Raw genomic sequence first — 14,156 nt, forward strand, 5'->3', positions numbered from 1 at the left:
AGGATTAAGTAAAGAATATGCATCATTAAGTTAGTAGAGAAAACAGTTCAAAAGTGCTAGGTAACATGTACAATTTCAAAATCTGCTGAAAGGTGAATTGTACTATAATTCCACATTTTTATTACAAGCTTGTTATTTGATGGGGGAAATGTGCATCAGATATTTTTATTTAAAGTGTATATAGATTATTTTTTCATCAATTTAAAGATCAAATCATGGGATCGCAAAGAGTTGGACATGACTGAGCGACTGAATGGAACTAAACTGGAAGGTCAAATCTGTTAAAACAACAAAAGAAAATATCCTTGTATTCCCTCCTATTGTGAGAGCATATTTAAGGGTATGAAAAGCATTGTTTTCTTTCTTGAGACATTTAAGAGCATATCCCGAAACACTGGAACAAAACTAGGCTGAGATACTAACAATTTTGTGAGATACTTGGCCACATCTGGAACCCACGTAACTTGCTTCATCAGCCATGTTACTGCTGCCGCTCTTGGTGTGTGTTACCTGTCAGAAACTGTCATTTTATGTGGGCTTTCCTTCTGTCATGTGACTGGGAATCTTGAATATTTCAAACAATTTTTGAGCAAACCTTAGACTGTGCCTAACTAACATAGTGTATAGAATTCAGAAATAAAACTGTCTTGGATGAGTTGATCACTGAATTGTTATTACAAAGTGCTACTGGAAAGTTAAATGGGTCTCTGGCTTTTATTGTAGATGGCTTTGGTTTCTGTTTTTTCTGGGGATTTGTATACATGTTTGGATGCTAAATGGAAAATTTTTTAAATGTGTGTTTCACAAATAACTTCAGTGTTGTTTCAGTATCCTACTGTTTTAACAGCTTTTGAGGTATAATATACACACTGTAGTCTTCACCTATTTTAAATGCACAATTCAGTGATTTTTAGTGAATATATAGAGTTCTGAAACTGTCATCAAAATCCAATTTTAGAACATTTCTATCACCCCCCAAAAATCCCTAATGCTTGATCACAGTCACTTCTTTTCTCTTATCACTATCTTGATCTGCTTTTGTCTCTAAAAATTTGCCTTCTCTGGGCATTTAATGTAAATAGAATCATGTTTTATGAAGCCTTTTGTGACTGGCTTCTTTGACTTAGCATGATTTTGCATTTCATCCATGTTGTAGCATGTATCAGCAATTCATTCCTTTTATTGCTGAATGACATTTCATCATTATGAATAGTATTTCACATTTATTGTTAATATTTCTATTATGTCAGAATTCTAGAGTTGGTGAGTGGAATTACAGATTATTATTCAATAGAGCTTTCTGTGGTGATGGAAGTATTCTGTGTCTGCAGTGCCCAGTGTAATAGCCACTAGCCACATGTTTGATGGGCATTGCAGTAAAATTTAAGAGCCAGAGGGATGTAAGGGAGGTTAACTTTGCCCAGCAGTTTCCTTCTCAAACAACTATTCATGCCTTCAGCCCTCAGAGTAGGACTTCAGATGGCCTAGGAGCTGAGTTGCTCGGGGTCGCGGGGCATACAAATGGTATCTTTTCATGTGTGATGGAAAGAGTTGGCAAACCCTGACTAGGGGCCCCTTCTCTATCCTCCTACGCTGCGTTGGCACTGACTGGATGGGACTTCTTGGCCTGCTTGTTAGTCTTCTTCCTCAGTCAGACTAGAAACTTCTTGAAGCAGGTCTGTCTATTATTATTTACCATCAGGCCTTGCGCAGTGTCATTCACATAGGGGCAGCAAGTAAATATTTGTGTTGATAAACAATTATTTTGTCTCTCATCATAGTTGTCATCATGGTTCAATTTAACACTAAGAGGAGGTGTTTTCTTTAATGTTCATGTAGAGGAGACTTACTCGGTCTCCCACCGCTACCACCACACAATAAAGACTTTTATTCTTAACATTGGGCAGAACAGAATTATTTTGCGAAAGTCATAGAATGTGCTTAGTTGATACAGATCACCATTAACTGTCTGGTCTGGACACACCCAGAATCTGAAAGAGAAAGGGATGCCTGCGTGTACTCCAGTCCTCAGCCGCCCACCCGGACAAAGGCTCAGCATGATGACCATGCTGGCTTCGGTGCTGGGGAGCGGCCCCCGGGCGGGCCTCTGCTCTGGCCCCTCCTGGGGCCCGCACTCTCGCTCCGGGCCCGCTCCACCTCGGCTGCTGACCCGCACCGCGAGGCGATGGCGCAGGGACACGCAGGAACACGGCGAGGCCGCTGTCTGCTTCTACAGCCTGTCAGCCCTCCTCCTCGCGGCAGCTGAGGAGCCGTCTGTCGCCTCACGCCGGCCGTGATGCTCTGTACTAGCCTCTCAGGCTTCTGCTCTAGACTCTGAACTCCTTGTGGACAGTCACATCTTACTGTTGTGTTTACGTGCCGTGCTTCCTGATAGATGCCTTATGTACTAAATGTGTGTTGAATGATCTGTCTGAAATGATACACATGCAGTAGGGAACTAGAGTGAATCTTGGTTCTCAACGGTCATTCATAACATTTCTAACTTTTTAATCTAAAGATGTTGTGAAGTGTTTTTTGAAGAGATATGTGAAGAGTTAACATTGGCAGTTTCATGACTTTTCTTTCCTAATGGCTGTACATTCAAAATCTTCCTTAGAGTCAGAGAGAGAGTAATAAGTAACTTGGTCAAAATTACCAACCAGTAAGTGTCCGGGCTTGGAATAAACCTGTGTCTGTGTTGGAAGAGCTCCTTGTAACTCCTGTGCCTTGCAGGCTCTCCAAGTTATGGCACTAAATTGTTGACCAAGGCTGAAACTGAGTATATTTGGAATCCTCATGGCTCAAAATTTTTCTTTGGCTTTTACTTTATCTTTGATTATTGATGTGTATGTAGAAGCTTAGTTGTGTGATATTAGGGGTGATGTGCCTTACATAATACAATGTTTTAAACCTTGCTGTGGTTCCTGGGGAAAGTTCACCACATAATTAGATGCTTCTCTCCGTGTTTCTTTACATTTTATCTCCCTCTCAGGACTCTCATATAGCTAATATGTATGTCTGTTTTTTGTGAATGGGTGTACATTTAATTAAAATTAAAAGGAGACAGGATACATAAGTTTTTAAATGTCAGAAACATGCTACAAATCAAATGTGGAACTGAAAGAAACAGTTCAGCTTTGTTTAAAGGACAGTTTGATGTATACTTTATAAGGAAATGAGGAATTGTGATATTACTTCAATTTTTTCCTGAAATGTTTTAATCTCACACTTATTATGTATGAGGCACTACCTGGAGTCTTGGGAATGAGGCAGAGGGTGAAACACCTGAGGTTCGTCCTATTCCTATTGTGAAGTTCATAGTTTGATAAATAGAGGAAAACCCATTTTTAAAAAATAATTAATAGCAGGGACATAACATTTCATAGTGCAACTTGTGATTAATTACAACTACTCTAGGGATTCAGAAATAGGAACAAAATGATCTAGGTTCATCTATGGCTGAGATACAATTTGTGAACGATTCTCAAAGGGTGTTTGGAATTTGAACCAGGCGAGCACAAATGGCAAAACACTATTTTATAGTTTTCCTATGGGCAGAATGTCTTTCCTAGGTGTCTAGAAGGATTTAACTGCTAGGTTGCCTCTTTCAGTTGTTTATTCCATGGTTACAGCAGAAACGTATTAGGGTGTGATTCCTTTCCCTTTGCGATGTGTCAGATGAAGAAGTAATGTGAGCTTGTATAATCTGGCACAGTAGCTTTCTCTGAGTGACAGACAAGATTCCTTTTTGAGTCTGATTCCTGCTTACTTCACCAGCCTCATCTCTCGTCACTTCTGTCAGGTACTATTAGCCAGATCCTTTGAAGTTTCCTGTTCTCTTTTGCCTTGAGGGCTTTGAGTATGCTGTGCTTTCTGCCTGGATCACTTGCCCCTTTACTAGATTGCCTCCTCCTCGTCTTTTCAGGCTCAGATTTTTTTTTTTTTAAAGAAAGTCTTCTCCCATCTACCAAAAACTGAATTAGATGCCCCTCCTGAATGTTGCCATAGCATCCTGACTTCACCTAATCCCACTGTAATTTCCACTTAATTTGTCACAAGATAGTAAGGAAGCTTCATGAGGTCAGAAATCTTAACCGTTTTGTTTTTTATTTTCCCCTCACTGTTGAATCCTCAGTGCTGTAATATATTTTCAGTAAATATTGGCTAAGTAGGAAAATATCTCTGGGGTTAGACAGAGAGAGCCTATTAGGTGTTCAATAAATATCTAACAGATAGTTTATTTCATTAAAATAGTTTGTATTGGTTGTTCTGAACTATTTTAACTGAGGTATATTATAACCATCTATGTGAAAATCTTGGTATACAGTGAAGGAGTTTTAGTACAGTGAACTTCTAGAGCATATTTGTTATTTCAGCATTTTAGATTTTCCTTCATGTTCTTTTATTGAGTATGCCTATTCATATTGCTATGCCAGCTATTTTTGGTGTGTATGCAAGGGGGTGTGTTTCTGTGTTTTATATTTTCTTTCTCCTTTTATTCTATTTTTGTTTTAGGTCTGTTTCTTATAAGCAACATTTTCCCAGATTTTATTTTTTTTTATTTGTTTTGATAATATCTTACTTTCAATAGGTGGTTTTAATCCATTTATATTAATTGCAATTACTGGTATGTTTGAACTTCTGCCATTTTTGTGTTTTCTGTTTTTATTCTTTTCATGCATCTGCCTTTAATTAGATAATAAATTTTATTTTCTTTATTTCCTGCTTTTATGAATGCTGTAGGTTGTATTTCCATTTTTATATTTTTGGCATACACCATTAAGTTTTTAGGATACATATTTAATTATGTTTTGCCAGTGGAATGTAGAGTTATCTGGTATTTTTTTCTCCTGTCTATATCAAAGTTCTGTATGTTTTATCAAGCCAAAAATAACCTTATCCATCTTAGTATTTTTTTAGTGTTTGAGTTGTAAACTTTTTTAATCCCTCAGAAATTACCTTTTAAATGATTAATAGTTGACACTTTATCACTTCCTGTGCTAACTTGTTTTGCATAGGCCATGAGTCTCCTCTGTCTACTTTTCTCTTTGATAAACTGCATTTTGTAGTAGCTCATCAATAAGTGGTAAATTTTCTTAGCCTTTATGTATCTAAAGAATACTTTTCCTTCATTCTTGAATGGTGGTTTGGCTGTATATAAAATTCTAGACAGTTATTTTTCCTCAGCTTTTTGAAGATATTACTCCATTGTCTTCTGACCTCTATTGCAGCTGCTGAGAAGTGTGCTCTCAGTCTGTCATTCCATTGAGGTAATCTATTTTTTTTCCCTCTGATAGCGTTTAAGATTGTGTTTCTATTGTTGACTGTATGCAACTTCTGTGCAGTGTATCTACAATGTGGAGTCATGTGTATGCAGTGATTGTTTTCATCAAGGTATTACCTGCACAAAGTGTAAACTCAGTTAATTTTTATATGCACGTGTATCCAGGTTACCAACACCTAGTCACAATGCAGAATATTTCCAGCAAGTTCCAAGACTCCCTATGTCCCCTTCTAGTCAATACATCGTGGATCACCACACTGTGAACTCACTCAGTACTCTTTCATTTTGAAGATACGTATCTCTTTTCAGTTCTGGGAAATTCTCAGCAATTATCTCTTCAGTTACTGTTTCTCCACTATTCTCTCCCATCTCTTCCCTTGGAACTCCTTTGGACAAATGTTGCAGCCTCAATTTATGTCCTTAACTGCTCTTTTCTCCTTAACTTTTTGTCTGCTCATGTTAAGTTCCAGGTAGTTCATTGAAGCTATCTTTAATTTACTAAATCATTCTTTCACTACCTCACCTGTAGAATATATCCATTGACTGTTTTTTTTTTTAATAAAATTTCATTCACTGTATTCTTCATTTCTAAAATTTCCAGTTTAGTTTTTGTTTTTCCCTTTCAACCTGATAATGTTTTGTTTCTGTACATTATTTTTCTTTTTAATCTCTTGTTCTTGTGATGGATCTTATACCTTCATTTCTGTTTCTGAACATCCTTAAGATACTTATTTTAAAATCTTTGGTGGGTTGCACTAAACATTACATCTGAAGTGAATTTCTGAGTCGATTCATGATTTCTGTGATTTTCTTTCTTGGCATTAAATTTCTTCATGTTTTGGAACTTTGTTTTGCCATTTACTTTTGAGGGGAATGTTTTTGTTTTAATTTCAATGTCTTCCCACCTGTTCCCTGAGTCTCCCCTTCCTCACCCCTCAATCTAGGGATTTTGTTAGATTTTGTTGATATTTGGTATACTGGCAGATGCACTAATGGAACCAGAGGGTGGCTTGGCTCTGTTCCTGGTCTTTAGGTAGTTTTTGTTCCCTTATTAGTACCTTATTAGACCCACAGTTCTGCTTTAAAGCCATAGTTCTAGTCAGAGGTTTGGGTTCCTCGTCTTGTCAGTCTCCTTTTGTAAGTAGAGCCATGATCCAGCCCTAGCCTTAAGGAAAGAATTGATGCCTGCTTTTAGTTCCCTTTGCGCCAAAGAAAACCACTATACATCACCCTTCCTCTGTACCACCTGCTTTTAGATCCAGAAGCCAGCAGGTCAGGTTCTGCTCGGTAAATTTGAATATCCATACCATATCTGTTGCACAGAAACGTTTCTTATTTGACCTTGGCTGTGTCTTTGATTTTCTCTCATCATGCTTCATATGTTTTTATTCATTTTTGCTCTGTGCCAGCAGGGTTTCTGAACTTGCTTAAGATGTTAAGAGGTGCTATTAATTGTAAAACTGTTTTCTTAAGGAATGATAGTCAAAATATATTCAAAAGAAAGGACTGTTGGGTCTGGAATTGATTTGTTCAGAGGAGGATATGCATCCCCTACTATTCTCCATAAAATGTGATTTAATATTTGCTCAATAATCTGTGATCACTTTTTTATTATAAGAGATATAACTTATGTCATTATTGGGCTTTTGGAAAATGTGACAAAGCATACGTATACATATAAACAGAAACACACAGAAACATACACACAATATAAGAATTATTTGTCATTCCACAGCCCAGAAGTAGCTGTTGAGTATTTTGATACTTATTATCATGTTTTAAACACTTTACACCTACCAACTCACATAACTAATATTCATATGTAAAAAACAAAACAAACCCAGTCTTGTTTTGTAGGTGAAGCTGTGAGTGCTGGAGATGCCTTATGTGAAATAGAGACTGACAAAGCTGTGGTTACCTTAGATGCAAGTGATGATGGCATCTTGGCCAAAATAGTGGTAAGTTTTTATTTTGATTGTCTTCAACAAGATGAAGGTTTCTTAACTGTCAGGTTCTTTGAAATTGAGTTAGTGTTTATTTGTACCTCTTTGTTCATGTTATTGCGGTTGTATGTTGTATTATATCTACATAATACATTTTAAATTCAGATGTTTAAAATATTTCAGTGTTAAGGTCTAATAATAATCAGTGATGATCAGACAACATAGAACTATTTCAGCTGTGATAAAGGTGCTCAGTATTTTGGGTTCTCTAGTGGAAAATGAGAAGTATTCTGACCTGAGGGATGAGAGAAGTCTTCAAGGTGAAATTTAAAGACAAAGAGAACAATAGTTAAAGCTTGAGCTTGCAGTTTCCAAGTTTGTAGTTGATAAATTCTTTTTTAAAGAAATGTTTTACTATAATCTCATGACAACGAGAAATCTTGTCTTCATCTATCCTCAGGACTCCCAGGCCTGAAAAGTGTATAAAGTTAGCTCATCTCCTTTCGCTAGACAAGAGTATTTGAAGTTGTCCTGTGCAGAGTCTTGCATGTGGGTTTCATAGCCACACTAAGTTTCCTGGTACTTCCTCATCCTTACAGTTGTATTCATCCTTTATATTTTTACAATTGTTTAAAATATAATTGCATAAAAATGTACCTGTGATTATGTGCTCAGTCGTGTCTGACTCTTTGTGACCCCATGGACTGTAGCCCGCCAGGCTCCTCTGTCCGTGGGATTTCCCAGGCAACAATACTGGAGTGGGTTGCCATTTCCTCTTCCAGGGGATTTTCCCGACCTAGGGATCAAACCCATGTCTCTCCTGCATGGGCAGGTAGATTCTTTACCACTGTGCTACCTGGGAAGCCCTAAAAAGATATGTGTATGGAATATTTCACATCCTTGCATGTTGTTGACAGTCATATCTTTTGATAGCATATATTCTGTTACATGAGCAAAAGAAAATATGCTGTGGGTCTAGTAAAACCAAGGTCATTTCCTTTTAGATCTAAGTTTTAATATACTGTAGTAATTTTGAAAACTTCTCTGAACAGTCTTTGCTTTATAACTAATTAAAAATATGAAGCTGTTACTTGGAAAACTTTAGTTGTATTATTACATGCTGAAGTTAGTATAACCCTTCAACAAAAATGTGTAGCAATACAAGAGAGGTTACTTAATTAACAGAAGGAAATATCATGTAGCCATTAAAAAATAGTTCCTAGGAGAAAATGTGATTTCATTATAAGTTAACAAAAATTCAAAAAATTTTGGAAAAATGCTTTTATAATTATGTATAGATGGTGATTACAGTCTTACAGAACTTTAAATAAAAATATAAATATAGACATGATTAGAAAAATGTTATAAAAATTTGAGGTTTGTCTTTGAGTAGTAGAACTAAATGATTCTCTTTTTTTCTGTTTTTCTCTATATTCTTAATTTTCTATAATAGGCATTTTTTTTTATAATGGAATATTAGAGTTTATGTGAAAAGTAAGTGAAATAAAATGCATAAAGCCTATCTGCAGTTACATGGTATACTCACTGATAGAGTGTGTTTGTTTCTTACCTTCTAGGACAGTTAATGGATAGTGTGGTACAGCAGCTAAGATTGTAGGCTCTGGAATCACACTGTTACCTGATTCATACAGATGATCACTTCTTCCAGTTATTAGTTATGTCATGATTAGCAAATTCTTTAGCGTTCCTAGTAAAGTGGAGGTAGCTGTAATATCCTAGGTTATGGGGTAATAGTAGAGATTGAGATAATGCATATATGCTCATTACAAGGCCTATCACCCACCAAGTGTTGGTAAACATCACTGTTCGCATTTTTATTACACTTATTCATTCAGTCTTGATGACCATACCCCCATTTCAGCCTGCATATTTATCTCATAATTTGTGTTGGTTTTTGTGACTAGACATTAAGCATCCATCCGTGCCTCTGTAGCGTGATTTGTACAGACACGCTGCACATCTCTTAGTAGTCCCTTAATGTGGCCTCACTTTTGAGCCACCAGCTCACCTCCACTTTGACCATGGATATAATGCCTTCTTTTTGTACATTCTATCCAGAGACTGTACTTTGGAATGTCATACTTAATATTTTATTTTTTGCATTCTAATTTGTCAAAATTCCTTTCAATTGTTGTCTTCCCTATTGATAGCCATGTTAAAACACATTGTTGAAAATACTTCCTAGGAGGAAATATGAATGGAAGACTAAAAGTTCTGTACCTTTATAACTAGAAAAAAGTAAATGTTTGTACCAAAAATAGTTTCTTTCACTAATTTATGCAGCATTTTGAAAAGGAAAAACGTTGTTTGAATTAGCACATGTAATAAGCCCAGCTGTGTGTGCTTTTGTCAAGCTGTGTCTTTGGCCTCAGTTCTGGATTGTTTGGCTATGAAAGTCTACCAGAATTGATTGCATTTTTCACTCAGGTGCTCATTAATACATTTCAGATTAATAATGATGTCTTAGGTCAGGAGTACCTATTCATCTGGGCCCCAAAGCTCTGAAAAGGTGGTGTGAGGTGGTATGATTGATAACATCTTTAGTTGTACAAATAGCTATTTCCTTGCCAAAGGCTGTATGTATGTGTTTTAGAGCTCTGTGGCTTTATTGGATAATAGGAATAGGAGTATATTCATATCACAGTATGTGCAATTTTATAGGGGGAAAAATGGAGGGAAAATTAAGGTGTATTACTGATACTTTTAAAGCCTTTTACCCCCCTCCATTCTTAACCTTCCCATTTGCAAGTTACACCTTTATCTTTCATTCTGGAATAATTCTCATATTAGCACCCATAATAAAATGATTTTTATAGGAATACATGTAAGAGAATCTTACTTTCAGAATCAAGGAGTTGGTTAATTGAGCTTATTAAAAGGCAGGTGATGATATAAAACTCCAATTTTTAGTTTGCCCACATATTTGAAAGATTAGGAATTATAACCTGTTTTGCTCTTCATAGGGATTTATTTCCATAGTCTTCGAGAGTTTTTTATTTTCTCCTCCACCCCAAGTTTATTCTTTTCTTAGTACTCATAATTTTTACATCTGAGTTCCATTTTAAATCTAAAATATTAATTATTGTATTTCATTTAGAGCCAGGAAAAAAGCTTGAAAGTAAAGTCGCTCAGTTGTGTCCAACTCTTTGCAACCCCACGGGCTGTAGCCTACCAGGCTCCTTCGTCCATGGGATTTTCCAGGCAAGAATATTGAATTCTTATTCTTGATGGGAAATGGGTTGCCGTTTCCTTCTCCAGGAGATCTTCCCAACTCAGGGATTGAACCCAGGTCTCCTGCATTGTAAGCGGACGCTTTACTGTCTGAACCACCAGGATAGTCCTGGTGGCTCATTTAGAGCCAGAAAAAAAGCTTAGACACTTAATAATATTAATAAAGAATAACTGCTGCCAGTATAGATAATTTTATGATTTATTTCCAATTAAGCTACTGAGAGAGTTGTTAAATTCTCATTTAATCACACTAGTAAATTGTCATGTAAAAACCTTAAACTGTTACACTTGTATCAGTTCATAAGTTTAGTCTTAAATTTATTATTCAGCAAATTAGATAGCAGATGTTTTAAATGGTAAAGTAATAAAATGGAGGGGATTCTCTGATGGCTCATTGGTAAAGAATCTTCCTGCTAATGCAGGAGACACAGGTTCGATCCCTGGGTCATAAAGTTTCCCTGGAGAAGAAGATGGCAACCCACTCCAGTATTCTTGCCTAGGAAATCCCATGAACAGAGGAGCCTGGAGGGCTACAGTCTACGGGGTCACGAAGAGTTGAACATGACTTAGTGATTAAATAACAATAAAATAGAATATTAAGATGACTTTTTTTGGAGAGTTTAAGATTGGCTTCAAATATATTTAGAGTTACTCTATAATTTGAAAAGGTTTTTAAGAGAATTAAATAACTTAATACTGTGCAAGAACAGTGCCCAGCACTTGAGCGCCAGGCAAACCGGTATTCAAGGACTTAAGTGTTTCTTCTCCCCTCTGCATTTTAGCTTGTAGTTGATTTGTTTTCTGCTTCATTGTTTCTTACGTATCTTCCTTTTAAACCACTGTTCATTGTGCATATAAGTTAAATATATATATATATTAAAGAACAAAAATTTCAAACTGTATAATGGTTCAAACTATGATGGGAAAATCTGGACTGGTTTTAAACCAACTTTTAAGTCAGTCATGTGACTCAGCTCATTTCTACTAAACATGGTGTGTGCTCCTTCAGTCCTCACTTAGCAACTCTCAAGCTCTTCTGTTTTAAAGAAGAAAACTATTTAAATAATTTCTTAACTTACTGATTGTTTTTTAATGTCAGAATCAAAACAGACAGTATTTATGAGCACCTTTAATGGAATGAACCCCCTCAAACAATTTCTCTCCTGGGAAGTACTGCTGTAGATATATTGTGTCTTCAGTATCTCATATCCTTGGATAGACTGGTGAGCTTATTAACGGGACTGTCTTTTAGCACTTTTGCAGATAAAATACATTTCAGCTTGTGGGGATGTCTCTGGTAAAGAGAACTCATACTAGGGGTCTGGGCCTATGGATAGAATTCAGACTCTGTATGTATATGTATATTGAGAAATAGTTTGTCATAGGCCTCACCACCTCAGTGTCTCACTTGCTGCTATTTACACTCTAGTGCTGCCAGCCTCTGGAGAAGGCAATGGCACCCCACTCCAGTATTCTTACCTGGAGAATCCCAGGGACGGAGGAGCCTGGTGGGCTGCTGTCTGTGGGGTTGCACAGAGACACGACTGATGTGACTTAGCCGCAGCAGCAGCAGCTGCCAGCCTCAGGGCTGGGCCTTTTTGTATGAATTTCCAACCTTTAGCAATGAGGGGCACTTCCCTGTAGTTCCTGCTTGATCCATGTTGAGTATATTTTTTGTTTTAAAAATAACCCTAACCCTAACTTGGTAAAGTCCTTAACATAGGTCTCAGCTATGATTTTTTGACACAAAAAAGTGAAAGCAACAAAAGCAAAAATAAACAAGTGGGACTATTATCAAACAGAAAAGCTTTCTACAGCAAAGGAAACCATTAGCAAAATGCAAAGGCAACCTACAGAATGGGAGAAAATATATGTAAGTCATGTATCTGATAAGGGGCTGATATCCAAAATACATAAAGAAGTCATACAACTCAATAGAAAAAAAACAAACAAGCAATCCAATTTAAAAATGGGCAGAAGATCTGAATAGACATTTTTCCAAAGAAGACATGCAGATGGCCAACAGTTACATGAAAAGATGCTCAACATCATTAATCATCAGAGAAATGCAAATCTAACCACAATGAGGTATTACCTCACGACTGTTAGAATAGCTGTTATCAAAAAGATATGCGAGACAGAATAAGAGACACAGATGCATAGAACAGTCTTATGGACTCTGAGGGAGAAGGTGAGGGTGGGATGTTCTGAGAGAATAGCATTGAAACACGTATATTATTGTATGTGAAACAGAACACCATTCCAGGTTCGATGCATGAGACAAATGCTCAGGGCTGGGGCAGTGGGATGACCCAGAGGGATGGGATGGGGAGGGGGGTTGGAGGAGGGTTCAGGATGGGGAACACATGTGGACCCATGGCTGATTCATGTCAATGTATGGCAAAAACCACTACAATATTGTAAAGTAATTAGCCCCCAACTAAAATAAGTAAATTTATTTAAAAAAAAAAAAAGATAGGAAACAAGTGTTGATGAGGATGTGGAGAAAAGGAAATTCCTGTATACTCTTGGTGGGACTGTAAACTGTTATGGTACAGCTACTATGGGAAGCAGTATGGAGGTTCCTAAAATTTAAAAATAGAGCTATCATATGATCCAGCAATTCCACTTCTCTGATATTTACCCAAGGAAAAAGAAAACACTAACTCAAAAAGATATCTGCATTACCATGTTTATTCCAGGATTATTTAACAGCCAAGATATAGAAACTACCTAAGTGTCTATTAGCGAGTGAATGGATAAAGAAACTGGAGTATAAATACACAATGGAATACTATTTGGCCATAAAAAAGAATGAAATCTTGCCATTTGTAACAACAAAGATACACCTTGAGGGCAATAAGTTGAAAAAAAAATGGAGGAGAGAAATAAATAAATAAATATGTCCATAAGGTATGAATTTAAATAAATACATATATATATGTTATACAAAGAAAAATAACTTGGAGAAAGACACCACTGTAATCATAATAATAGCATCTTTCCCATCTATGTAGCATTTCCTAGATGTCTGGTACTATTCTAAGTGTCTTATACATAACTCATTTACTTCATACAATAATTCTGTGAAGTAGTTACTGTTATTATTTCCATTTTACAGTTGAAGAAACAGGCAGGGTGAGGTAAACCTCACCAAGGTCACATAGCTAGTCAGTAGCAGAGCCAGCATTGAAACCTAAGGAACCTGTAGACAATTGGGAGGGGAGCCTATTAATTTAAATGACAGACTCTAGATCCAATATTTGAGCATTATTGAGCTGTTTTAGCAGAAATAAGTGTAAAACTCATTCTTTTAGTATTAAGAAATCAGTGACACAAGAGTAGGAGAGAGTTTTGATCAAGGAAGTCAAGTGCCTGGGAAAAGACCTGGGCCTCTGAGGTGTCATTAAGCTCCAGATGCTGTCATAGAGCAAAGCACATCCACAGTCCTAACTCGGGGAGCAGTAACAAAGGCTCGTTTGGTTTCTCAACACAGCTTTGAAAAGAGCATAATTTATTCTTTTGTTACTAAGTCTTCATCAGTTTTAAATATTTTCTGACTACACCGTCGGCAAATATCTACAGGAAACTAACACACCTCTAAAAGATCTCTTACTGCACTAAGGGAATAGAAAAAGAGAAGTGATCTTTAAGTTTGTATAGTGTCTTTAGTGTGG

At 36.7% G+C, this 14,156-nt stretch overlaps 1 protein-coding gene across 6 annotated transcripts in view; it reads left to right on the forward strand.

Moving 5' to 3' along the window:
• The window catches only part of PDHX (pyruvate dehydrogenase complex component X), a 76,353-nt gene that overhangs the window by 32,208 nt on the left and 29,989 nt on the right, over positions 1-14,156 (forward strand). For 4 of the 6 annotated variants that reach the window (XR_014069220.1, XM_081543448.1, XM_081543446.1 and 1 more), the window contains exon 3: positions 7,142-7,242. Coding sequence is in view for 4 of the 6 variants with exons in the window: in XM_081543448.1 (XP_081399574.1) it covers positions 7,142-7,242 (101 nt within the window). In the remaining 2 variants the exon portion in view is untranslated. The remainder of the gene's footprint in view (positions 1-7,141; positions 7,243-14,156) is intronic. The other 2 variants (XR_014069221.1, XM_081543447.1) reach the window with 1 other exon arrangement.

The sequence above is a fragment of the Giraffa tippelskirchi genome, chromosome 11, assembly GCF_054371585.1.
Source record: "Giraffa tippelskirchi isolate mGirTip1 chromosome 11, T2T-mGirTip1v1.2.pri, whole genome shotgun sequence".
NCBI lineage: Eukaryota > Metazoa > Chordata > Mammalia > Artiodactyla > Giraffidae > Giraffa > Giraffa tippelskirchi.